Source organism: Callorhinus ursinus, unplaced genomic scaffold, assembly GCF_003265705.2.
Source record: "Callorhinus ursinus isolate GAN/ISIS: 27379988/994484 unplaced genomic scaffold, GSC_fseal_2.0 scaffold15, whole genome shotgun sequence".
Classification (NCBI taxonomy): Eukaryota; Metazoa; Chordata; class Mammalia; order Carnivora; family Otariidae; genus Callorhinus; species Callorhinus ursinus.
In genome coordinates, this window is record NW_027397077.1 from 4,581,842 (window position 1) to 4,595,130 (window position 13,289).

At 37.7% G+C, this 13,289-nt stretch overlaps 1 protein-coding gene across 2 annotated transcripts in view; it reads right to left on the bottom strand.

The window, feature by feature from the left end:
* SETD2 (SET domain containing 2, histone lysine methyltransferase) overlaps positions 1-13,289 on the bottom strand; it is a 125,752-nt gene that overhangs the window by 57,990 nt on the left and 54,473 nt on the right. For both annotated transcript variants that reach the window (XM_073901087.1, XM_025885660.2), the window contains 3 exons: positions 6,645-6,779; positions 5,660-5,779; positions 3,475-4,137 (listed from right to left, as the gene is read on the bottom strand). In XM_073901087.1, coding sequence (XP_073757188.1) covers positions 3,475-4,137; positions 5,660-5,779; positions 6,645-6,779 — 918 coding nt within the window. The remainder of the gene's footprint in view (positions 1-3,474; positions 4,138-5,659; positions 5,780-6,644; positions 6,780-13,289) is intronic.

Genomic DNA, 13,289 nt, shown 5'->3' on the forward strand with positions numbered 1-13,289 from the left:
AATGTTGCCTCTAAATCACCTAATCCAGGTGTAACTATAACTACCCAGATCTCTTTATAAGGAGAGATGCACATCCTGTAATCTAAGTATTTACAAGAGAGGCTCTGGAATCACTAGCCATCATCATCTACTGGGCATTTAACTGAAACGAAAACTGCCAAATTTTATGGGAACCTTACCTCTTCTTCTCATGATCCAAATGAATGAAGACTTTTCCAGCCAAATTATAATTAATCACCATTTACAAACAGCTGTTTTGCCCTGTGAAGTCTAGGGTAGATTTTCAGCATGAGGGGTGATGTACAATAATTCCTTTCGCAAACAGAAATATATGCACATGTCCCTGCTGAAAATGTAGCCTGGTAAATTTGCATGTGAAAATGAATCCATGTTATGTGTAGCAATGTGTTAGGTGATGTTTCTTGTTGAGGTCTACTTTAGGAGTCAAAATGTGTATGCCCTGTGAAGCCAAGGCAGCAGTCCTGTGTATAGAGGTATAGAAAAAGTAGCTCACTTAATCCTTTCTCGCCAGGAGTCGGGATTTTCCCAGAACGACATCCATTGTCGGCAATGGACGCACCAAAATAACGCCGGCGCCAGTGAGTTAACCACCTCTGTCCTCTTTTCACCTATTATATTTTTCATGCATCATCCAACTTCCCAACCATCTTCCTGTTTCTTCACAGAATGCACGCTAGGTTCTTGTTTTTCTTCAGCACGAAGTTGAAAATGGAGTTGAGAAAAGGAGACACATGGTCAGCTGGTGATGTTAACAAGCTCCTTGCTGCCCTGAGAAGCTAGATGGAAATGGTTCAAGTTACAAGGGGGATCATCATCAGATCTGGGAGGACAAAGAGTAATTCATGAAGCTTCATTCCCTTCCCTCCCACCCTCTCTCATTTACTGATGATCCCTATGGTCTGCCTTCACAGCAAAATCAAGATTAAGGATCTGAAGCAACCTCTTTCAGCTCTTCACTCCATCCAGTGTGTAGAAGGCCAAGTGGAACACATTTCCAACAATGTTACAGTGGCCCCAGAAGGTCAGGGAAGCTTGGAGTGGCTAACCACAATCTTAGATCTATGCTTTTTAGTATGATCTTGGAATTAACATAAGCAACTAACACAGTGCTTGGCAACAGGTGCTTAACAAAAGTTGGTTGAGTAAGACATTTTCTTTTCTGCCAACGTCTACTTGAACACATAGGTGGAAGTCAGACAGAAGTAGTTAACTCTTTCAATGCCGGGATAGTATGGGTATATAGTAATCACATCAAGTCCATGTATTTATCTAAGATATGTTCATATTATGGGTTTCTGATTTCAATGTTCTGGTTAGATGCTAGCTAAAATATTTTATTTAAGGACAACCACAATCAGAGTTTTGGAATTAGAACCATGGTAAATGTTAATTAGAATGATAGATGAATTAAGAGCCCCAGGACCAATGTGTAACAAAACATCACAGTTCAGTCAAGTGACAACCTCTTTCAGTATTGCAATTCTAGATGGGTAATGATTCCAGAGCAAACTAGAAGTCTGAAGAAGGAAAATCTTATTTAATGGCTTCCTTGATGGTAAGAATCAAGAGAAATCCAAAGTATGAAGGTTAAGAAGGATATATTTTAAGTATGAATAAAATTTTAAACCTCAAGTCAAGAGGATCATCAAGCCACATAGTACTATGCAACTGCTTTGATCTTTCAGATAGGAGGGAGGACAACAAGCAGGGGAAGAAATAATTTTGTAGGACTCAAAAATGTCTAGAGTGTGAGTTTAAATGACCAGTTGTAGCTAACTGAGCTAAGGATATCCCAGAGAGTAAATTCATACCACTACCATGACAATAAAAAATTACCATATAGAGAAACAGAAGCATTTACTTTTTCTAGATTTTAAGAGACAGGTTTTTAAGAAATGATGATTATGTCTCGTTTTTAAAAATTACGTCAACCAGAGACTTAGCAGGCAAAAGTGAACTACTGGGTCTGCCCCCCACTCTTGCTCTATAAAACCATCTCTGTAAGGCCTTTTCTATGCCCACTCATGTATGTTTCCATTCCCACCTTCCTTACAAAGCCAGTCTTGCCAGAGGCTCTACTAGCAGTCTAGGAACACAAGAGGGACTTCTTCCAGACTCTGTGCCCTCACAAAGCAGGCCTTAAATAAAGGTCCACCCAAGTGACCGTCCCAGCATCTCTTTCAATTTAACTGCAATTTTGGTTCCTGCAGTTCACATGTCATATCATGTCCAGATTTACTGTGAATCCTTCCTTTTACTAAAGTTTATAAGAAGGAAGGATTTCATAAGGTTTAATAAGGTTGAGTTAATGATAAACTGTAAGTGGTGAAAGAGTAGCATGAGCAGGAGTTCAAATAGGTCAATGAGAGCTGAAACCACACAATACTTAAAGAAGGGTCTCAACACAGCAAATTACAAATGCCAAAAGTAAGTACAGTGCACAACCAACCAACTACTCATTTTGCTCAGTCTAAGGCCAATTCTGTATGGGTCAAATCGCAGGATCTAGTGGGTGAGCTTTGTAGTCATAATTGGGGACAGAGGATTCATATGTCCATCTCGCTGCAAATAAACCTGTACTGCTGGTTTATCTGGTTGCTTCACTTCTGGCAGAAGAGAGGAACAGAAAAATAGAAGCTAGCAAGTAACCTGTTCCCACAGGGTCCTCAAGACCTGAATCCCAGATCCAGATCCCTTACAATCAAAATGTAACACCTCTCTCCTAGGCTCATCCTGTTACTCACTTCTGTGTTTATGCAAGACCTAGACTGGGTTTTCTACAAAGCAAACCCTACACATCTTGCTAAATTCTTTAACAAGAGATTATGTATGTATTAAGTATAAGAGTTCCAGACCTCTCTATTTTTCCTCTAGATAACATCTTTTGTCCAAAGAAATAGGAATTTAAAGGCAGGCCTATTTCAGAAACAATAAAGGAACTGAATACCAACTAGCTCCATATAAAGTTGTTTTACTGGAATAGAAATTTACGTTCAATCATTTTTGAGGAGAAGTTGCTAAATTACCTTGGTTTTCCAATTAATTTTTTAATTTCTAGTTAATTCAATACATTAATTTCCAATCAATTTAAACATTCATTTTTTTTCTTACCTAGACTCTTACAAAGAATTTTCAAATATTCAGAATATCTTTGTTACTCAAAGGATTTCTGGTTTTGTTTTTAATGTAAAGAGCACTTGAATAACTGAATTCGCTGCTGCAACATGCTTTTCTAAATGAAGAAAAGGGACATGTGTATATTAGTTTGGCTGCTGTATATCTCGCTAAGGTTTAAAAGATGTTTGAGACATTTATAACCAGCTGTCAGTAAGAGACATGGTATTCCATTTTTCAAATACATGTATAGCTTAAGAAGTAGGCAATTCAACTTAAGATTTGTGGAACTCTAGACCTGAGTAATTCAGGTTAAAATAAACAAAAATGTTTTCTTACCTTTAGGTCTTTCCAACTATCCAGGAGCTTGGTGGCCAAATCACTTATATCTACTGTTTTATCTGGCTGTTCCTGGCTCCTCTCACTCTCCACATCAGACACACCCTCCTCTTCATCTTGGGACGGGGTTTCCTCAGCAATGGTTTCTTCCAGTTTTGTGCCATTGCCCTCTTTGGGCTCTATTTCAGGGTCAGCCTCTGGTTCAGATGTGGGTAGCTTACTGGCTTCCACAGGGATTTCACTCTCAACTTTAGATTCAGGTAGCTGTTGTGTGAGTAGCTGTTGTGACTGTAACTCTTCCTCTTCTTCTATAGGGACGTTTTCTAACTGGTCAAGGTCCTCTTTGCCATCCTTGCCTTCCAGCTCACTGGTAGCATCAGAGATAGCACTGTCCATGCTATTTTCACTTATAATTTTAAGTCTGCGAAACATGAGCTTCTTGGGGGTGTCTGTGTCAGCTTCTGTGCTCAGCTTGGCAGAAGGATCAGGTGTGTTGAGTGGTGTGTGAGCCCGTGACGTATTCTCACTTGAATACCCATCTCCTTCACTCAACTGAGGAATGACAGTTTTGGTCTGAGACCAGCGTTGAATAATTGGAAGTACTTTGCTTTCCTCCAACATATTTTTAGTAGGAATGGGTAAGTGTTCCAAAGTCTTTATAATCTGATTAAACACAATAAAAAAAAAAAATCACATCGCTTTGCGACTCAGATCATTTCTGAAACAGCTGTGGGTTTTCTTTACTGTCTTATTAAGACTTAAGTCTAACTATAGAAGGATTAAATGTCATAATATTATTTTCCTCTAGAAAGGAAGGAAAAGTTTTTAAAGACTGACCAGCAAGAATAAAATGTGGAGCAGGTAACTACTCACAATATCAAACAGGACCGATTAATATCCTCTACCAGTAGTTCTCAAACCTGTGTAGATTTTTTAAAATATATATACTAGCGGACCTCATCCTGGCTATGTTTTTCTGAAAAGTTTTCCAAGTGACTGCGATATAGGCTTGGGAACTATGCAACAACATATGCAGCTATTGCTTACCTCTTTTAGCCTCTGATAACTAACAAAGAAAGACTCTCTCTTCAGAGATAACCATCCCCTCCACTCTGAAATCCAAGCATTTATTCCAAAGTACTCCCCAACGTAGTTCTACAGAAATCCCAAGGTAAGTTGTTCCCCTCTACTTTCTAGATGGGATGCTGAATTCATTTAATCATTAATCATAGAATCATTTATTAAAGTCAACTAGATCTTTACAAAAAGGAAAGGGGTGGTGGGACGAAGGGAGGAAGGGAGGAAGAAATTCCAAGTCTTCCTCAACTTCTATTTATTGCCAAATCTCCTGGGAGAAGAACAGAGGCAAGACAACCACTTATTTGCTCATTCCTGTTTTTGTTTTTAAAGTGCATTATTAAATGACCTTGGTATTATATTAGAGACCATGATTAAACAGAACTACATTTAAACTAGGTTAAAGGGCGCCTGGGTGGCTCAGTTGGTTAGGCGACTGCCTTCGGCTCAGGTCATGATCCTGGAGTCCCGGGATGGAGTCCCACATCGGGCTCCCTGCTCAGCAGGGAGTCTGCTTCTCCCTCTGACCCTCTTCCCTCTCATGCTATCTCTCGTTCTCTCTCTCTCAAATAAATAAATAAAATCTTTAAAAATAAATAAATAAATAAACTAGGTTAAAAATACTATTTCTTCGGAAGGTGTAAGTATCATATCTCCACTAATGACACTGCCAAGGAACATTTATTTAGATCTTTAAAACACTTATTGACTCCTCAAAATATTCTTACTCTTGCCATTCTAGAATTTGGCTCTTCACTTTTTTAGAGCCCCAGAATTAAGTTTCATATGGTTTCCTATCTGTTTGAAACTATGGCTTTAGCAACAAACGGGATCTTTCCCTTAACTATGATATGATATCTTGCTCTTGCAACTCCCAACTATGCAGTATCAATTATAGGGATACTCTAGGAAAAACCAGGGGGCAAACTCACTACTAGCAAGGTTTATGTGTAAAAGGTTATAGTTACAGGAATGATACTGAGATGATAATATTTATTTAATACCAGTGGTAAATATAATGCTAAATTCATTATCACTGATATTATCATTCAACCTAAGCAATCTATATAGCGGTTTTAAGAAATAAGCAAGTTGAATGTGAACTGACCTCTTCCTGAAGTTTCTGGTTACTTTCCCGGCCATCACCTAGTTCTGCCATCCAGATCCATAACAAAGACAGCCCGTGACGTTCCAGAAAAGACTTCAGGCAAGACTGTGAATGTGTGTTCTTCCATGGGGGAAGGGAAGCAGGATGCAGGGTATTGGGGTGGAGATGGGTGGGGTGGGGTGGGGTGGGCAATATCAGACAGAACATTAAGAAGGGTCCACAGAGAGGAATAAAAAGTTTGCTTATATTCACAAGACACCTAAAAACTATTGTGATTAATGCAACTAAAAGTGTACAAATAATAAATGTTTTAAAGTAAGAGATTGTAATCTTTTTTGATACCTAAATTGCATCCAGTCAACTTGGAATTTATATAAACAGACTTTACAGAAAAACATATAAATATCAATATGTCATTTACAATGAAATTCAATTCTGAAGGACTAAGAAGCAAATTACATTCACCATTTTTATTGAAAAACCTAAAACTGTAATAGTCTAAATCATTTTCATTTCTCTCTTCTTTTTAGATGCTTGTTCAAAAGGCTTTTTTCTCTTAGTTTTCTTTTAAATCATCCATTTTTTACTGTTCAACTTCTTGTGGCATACTCAATAAACTGGAGGAAATGAGATTGCCGTTAAAATTCCTTGCTTCAAAATCCTGTGGTAAAAATGGCCTTGGCATACTAATAATCATGGGGGGGGCTGTATCAAATGTCATGAATTGTTACAAAAAAAAATCCCACCATGTTCTTTGACTAGAGAGAGAGAATGCAAACAAGATCTATTAAAAAACTAAATGATGCTGAACTCTTAAGCCATTTTTAAGACTACAAATTTTCAAAGTCATACAGAATTCACAAGCCATTTTAAAAATAAGAGTAACTCTTCTCAGAGTTATCCCTTCTCCTAACTATACATTATAGTTTAGATGCCCCACCTCAAATTCAGAAATAAAAAATAAACCAATTATCAAGGAACTCACCTGTATAAGCTCAAGACAGGTGAGTTTCTGCTCCAAAGTTTCAATTCTAACCATTAGCCGGGATAAGCTGAGCACCTGGTTTTTATCAGAGAGACCCTCACCATTCTCCATCAGAGCTTCTAGCTCTCCATCCACCTGCCATAGCAAAGAAAAGTATCTGGTTATAAAAACAAATGCACCACTAATCTAAGAATCAAACAACCTAAAAAGATGCTCAACCTTGCCAGTAATAAGGAAAACACAATTAGACCCACAGTGAGAAATCATGTCATATTTACTAGATTACTCTGGGGGAAAAATTAAGTCTGATAATATCAAGTCTAGGCAAAGATGTGGATCAAAAGGAATTTTATATACTGCTGATGAAAGTAGAAACTGGTATGATCGATTTGAAAAGCATTTCATTCACTCATCAAATATTTACCAAGTATTTATTATATGTCAAGTATAATCCTAGGTGCTAAAGTCACTGCAATGAACGAAAACAAACAGAAATCTGCCCTTAAAGGAGACAAAGAACAAATTAATGTTAGGTGAAAAGTATGCCAGAAAAAATAAAGCACTGGCTTCAAAAATAAAATATTTGTATCCCCTATGCCTAGCATTGCACACCTAAGAATAAATCCTAGAGAAACTTCTAGACATACGTATTCACAGAATTATACCAAGCTCACTGAATGACCATTATAACAGCAAAAAACTACTAACAAATGTCTGTGGCCAGGTTGTATAAATTAGCATTTTCATAAAATGGATTATTATAGCACAGTAAAATGAATCAAGTGCAGCCAAATGCAACAAGATTCATCAATCTTATAAACATGTCACATGAAAAAAGTTCCAGAAGATTACATGCTGTATGACTGTTTTTATAAACCTCAAAAACAAAATTTTCAGAGATGCATGTCTAAAAAATTGATTTTAAAAAGGCATGGAGGTAAGACACAAAATTCAAAACAGTGGTATCCTCTAGGGGCTAAGCAGGGAGCAGGAAGGAGAGAGGTGCTCACAAGTGGTTCTTCTATAATTATGCCTTATAACATACATCTATTCTCTGGATGTTTCAAATATTACATTTATTTGTTTGTTTGTTTTAGATTTTATTTATTTATTTGACAGAGAGAGACACAGCAAGAGAGGGAACACAAGCAGGGGGAGTGGGAGAGGGAGAAGCAGGCTTCCCGCGGAGCAGGGAGCTCAAAGTGGGGCTCGATCCCAGAACCCTGGGATCATGACCTGAGCCGAAGGCAGACGCTTAACCGACTGAGCCACCCAAGCAGCCCTCAAATATCACATTTAAATAATGGGGAAACAACAACAAAAAGCCCACCAATGGTTGTTTTCCAGCTGTGTTAGAAAATATATAAAGATGCCTTACAGAACTTACTATTGGGGAGATAAAATTAATTCATATGAAAACAAACAATGAAGCATTAACTGTAAAATGTTAAAAAAAAAAAAAAAAAACTACAAAGGAAGGGAGTGGTTAGAATGAGAGTCACCAGAAGCAGGGTTAGCAAGAGGTAAGATAAAGGAGTGAAGAAGAGGGAAAATCTCAAACACAGGGAAATGGAGAATTATGATAGTGCCTAGTGTGGCCTGGCTGGAGCGCATAAGGTGTGGTGAGGAAGTGAGAAAAAGGGGCGCCTGGGTGGCTCAGCTGGTTAAGCGTTTGCCTTCGGCTCAGGTCATGATTCTGGAGTCCCGGGATCAGCCCCACATCGGGCTCCCTGCTCAGCAGGGAGTCTGCTTCTCCCTCTGACCCTCCCCCCATCATGTGCTCGCTTTCTCTCTTTCTCAAATAAATAAAATCTTTAAAAAAACAAAACAAAACAAAAGGAACTGAGCAAAACCTCACCAAAAGGAAGGCTGGTGTTAGATCAGAATATCTTGAAGGTGATACGTAAAAGAACCTGTATTTGATGTGACTGAGCAAGAGAGCTCTATTACTGAATCCAAAAAAGGGGAATAATCTGATCAAAATGGAATCTGAGAATAATTAGTGTGGCAATAACAGAATAAAATCTCCACAAGACAGCAACCAACGCAGAAGAGATATAAAGACCGCATTAAACCAACATGGCCTGAAATGATAAAAGTCTAGAACGGGCTGATAATAATTTAGAAGAAAGCAAATCTGAAAGACAATCTTAAGGAAATTTTTTGTTAACTTTTTATCATCTCAATATAATTTTGGGCAAGGCACTGAACATTTTTATTTTATATTATACCACAAAACTCACATAACTCTAAGGAACAAAAATAAGAAAACATGAAATGCTACCTGCAAGAAGCTGAAGAAATGTAAACTCATTTTTTCCTTCTAAAATGTACACTTAAGGCTCATTTCTTTTTCATTTCTAGTATCATTTCTTATGTTTTTTTAAAGATTTTATTTATTTGACAGAGAGTTAGCGAGAGAGGGAACACAAGCAGGGGGAGTGGGAGAGGGAGAAGCAGGCTTCCCGCCAAGCAGGGAGCCTGACATGGGGCTCAATCCCAGGACCCTGGGATCACCACCTGAGCCGAAGCCACCCAGGCACCCCTCATTTCTTATGTTTTGAAGAGAGTAAGGACATACACAGAAAAACCAACTATGGTTAAATATTAATCCAAGACAAGTTCCTTAAAGATGTTTTATCCCTGCATATCCTAAATGTAAAACTTCCTGTGTCTCAAATTCTAGAGGATTAGAATAGGAAAGACCAAGGGCTTTAAAATTCCACTTTCCCCCCAAATGCAACAGCCTCACTTTGGACAGAGTTTTGAGATGCAAATACTACTGGGCTAAGAGATTTAACAGCCTCTGACTCTTGATTTCAGCTTAGGTCATGATCTTAGGTCATGAGATTGAGCCCCACATGGGGCTCTGCACTCAGGGCAGAGTCTGCTTGTCCCTGTTCCCCGCCCCACAAAAATAAATCTTTTTAAAAAAAGAGAGAGGTGGGGTTTTCTTTTCATAATTAGGCAGGAAAGGATTCTCTAACTCTAAACATTTAAGAGATAAAACTGAGTTCTTTTTCATTTAATAAACATTTATTGAATACTACAGTATATAAAGCTCCACTGGTAAATAAAAACAGTAGCATTCTTCTCTTAAGGAAATAAACAGTAAAAATGTAGAAACTGAGGTAAAAATAACAAAATTTTGCAAACAAAATACAGAAGGTGAACAACCGTTGAACATTCCTACTACAATTATAAGCTTAATGGCTGCACTGACATACATAAAAGTTATCATGCCAATTCCGTGTATGATACAGCTTCCATAATTCTGGGTACTCAAGTGGACAATCAATTGTGAACTGGGGGATTAATAACTCTTAGGATATCTGGGAGGAAGGGACCCAGGAGACCAACTGATTGCTTTCATTAATTTACATTTACTATAAGTATTTATTTTTAATTTATGGGTCACCACCTTCTAGAAAGGATCTGAAGTAACTAAAAAATCAAAATAAATGTAAGAAATGATTAAGGTATATTTTAATAAATTATTGGTAAGTGAACATTTATACATATATGCAAAATTCTATAGCACTTAAACATTTATTCTGTTAAGTACTTAATCAGTCCAAGAAATTATTTACTTTTCTTTTTAAAGATTTTTTTATTTGTCAGAAAGAGAGCACGAGCAGGGGAAGTGGCAGGCAGAAGGAGAGGGAGAATCAGGTTCCCCCCTGAGCAAGGAGCCCGATGTGGGACTCGATCCCAGCACCCTGGGATCATGACCTGAGCCAAAGGCAGACGCTTAAGGGACTGAGCCACGCAGGTGTCCCTATTTACTCTTTTTTAGTATTTTAGTACTTTGGCCATGAACTATCTTTAATGGCTCTAAGCGGTATTTTTAATACCTTCTGATGAAATACAGTATAAAGAAAAGTATATAAAGAATTCGTAAAGAAGTTAATAAACAGGTGTGCAATATCCATGCAACCAACATGCAGGTGAAAAGATGGCCGGGGGATGACAACATTGCCAGCATCCCTGAAGTGCTCCATGTGCCCTCCCCTTGTTATAATACCTCCTCTTCGCTCTTGACATAACATCTCCTTTTTTAGAAAATCATTCTCTGATTTTTAAAATAGGTTTACCATCTGTGTATAAAATATTATAATTTAATTTTGTCTTTTTTTTTCTCTTTCTGGACAAAACTTGTCATGTTTGTGTTTCATTCATCCTTACATTTTAGTCCTCCACACTGTTGCATGCAGCCATAGTCCTACACTTTCATGACTAATTTTTCAGTCTAGGATTACATTACAATTTGTCTCTATTAGTGTTAATGGATATTTGAGTTGTTTCTACTTTTTCTAATATAAGCAATGCTGCTGTGACTCCAGATACACACCCATTCACTTTCAGTAAATAATTCCAAAGTGTTTTCAAAAGTGATTGTACCCAGGGACACCTGGGTGGCTCAGTCAGTTAAGCGTCTGCCTTGGGCTCAAGTGATGAGCCCTGGGATGGAGTCCACATCAGGCTCCTTGCTCAATGGGGAGCCTGCTTCTCCCTCTGCCTACCACTCTCCCTGCTTGTGTGCTCCCTCCCTCCCTCTCTCTCTCTCTCTCTCTCTCTCTGACAAAGAAAGTAAAAAAAGTGATTGTACCCATTTATATCCCCACCAGCAGTGTAGGAGATCCTGTTTTTATGAGTCATCAGACTTTTTACCAATCTGATAAGCCCGTAAATGACATCTGATAGTTTTAATTGACACTCCCCTGATTACTAATGAGGTTGAACATTTTTCTGTATTTATTGGCTATTTGGATTAGTGAAGTGTCTGGATGTTGTCTGTTTATTTTTCTTTTGTATTGGCTATTTTCTTATTAATCAGTAGGAGTTCTCTATATATTCTGGATATTAATACTTGTTCTGTGTTGAAAACAAGTAGGTACCTTTTCACCTACTTTACTGTGTAAATTAGTTACCATTAGTTTCACAAACTCAAAGGAAACTAAGAGAAGTTTCAGACTATTTCCTGTTTGTACTTTATAAACTACAAATATCATCAGGTAATAGGGACTTAATATACCTCCATCAGCTAAGTATTTAGTTACCTAGTAATTACATCAGGTAAAACATTACCTGGTTTGTGGCATCCCCAAAAAAGACAACCACCTTCGAGTGGAGGAACTTATAGCTTTGTTAGGGAGATGACTATATATAGACGCAATCATAAAAGCAAGAAATAAAAAAATGTTTACCAATCAAAGGCTGATATGGGGGGGTACAGGCTATAGTACTATTAACATATTCTTCTTAATAGTTAAAATATGCAAAACTACATTTTAACCTGTGCTATCTTGTCCTCTCCATGGCATCCTCTACCCAAAGAATTCCCAAGACTCTCAATTATAGTTGACTAGAATTCAGCATCTAGGCATGCAGAAGGGAATTTCAGTAGGAGACAATCCAAGTAAAACTAAACTAGAATTCAACTCTTCATTACAGTCAGGGCAAATAACCCTCCTAGGAACCTAGAATCATTCTGGGTCATTCCTCTATCTGGGCAAAGTTTTATCCAAAGCATTCTAATTCCAGAATAACTTCAAATTCATACCTGGAGCAACCCATGATGACTGGATTCATGTTACACCTAATTCAGTCTATAATGCCAAAGCCTATACTGATACCAACACACCATTATCAGAATAAACAAAAGCAAACAAAGGAATGCCTATACTTTGGTGCCTTGGGATTGTTCTTGCATCTTATCAGATAGAAAGCCATCTGATAATGGTATGATGGAGGTATAACACTGCCTAAGAAACCATCATATTACAAGGATACTCCCCACCAATAATAGTTTTTTTAAAAAAATGCTTATTCTGTAAGTTTTGAGAACAGGAGAGAGCCAAAGGGAAGTTTTTATGGAGATTTTAGCATAGGTCAACATGTTTAATGACTATTTTGTGGCTGTTCTGATAAACTATCCATTACAGGAAAATGAGAGTTAAAAATAAAAGCAATCTTAATGGAGCTTAGAGAAAAATTTCCTGCAACAGTCAAGTCAAGAAGGCTAACAGGCTATGACCCAGTGACCCCACTTCCATGGATACACCTTAAAAGAAACATGTGCAGAAGAGACATGTATAGATACTGTGACATTAATAGCAAAAGCTTAAAAACATTAGTGTTCATTAGTAAGACTATATATAAATAAGCTTATATGAAAAACTTTATAGCAGTTAAAAGTATGTTTACATATTTATCAATGTGGATCAAATTTTAAAATAAAAGTAAAAAAACAAATTGCAGAAATAAACATATTACACCATTTCTAAAACTCTATACAAAACAGCTTAATAAGTTTTAAAATTTATTTTCTGGCACACAGAAACACTGGCTGTTAGGACCACAACTGTCTGAGTTGGGAGGGAATGGAATGATCTCTACAACTTGCAGTGCAACATAATGGTTAAGAGCAAAGACAAGGGCCGCCTGGGTGGCTCAGTCATTAAGCGTCTGCCTTTGGCTCAGGTCATGATCCCAGGGTCCTGGGATTGAGCCCCACATCGGGCTCCGTGCTCAGCAGGAAGCCTGCTTCTCCCTCTCCCACTCTCCCTGCTTGTGTTCCCTTTCTAGCTGTCTCTCTCTCTCTCTCTGTCAAATAAATAAATAAAATCTTTAAAAAAAAAGAAA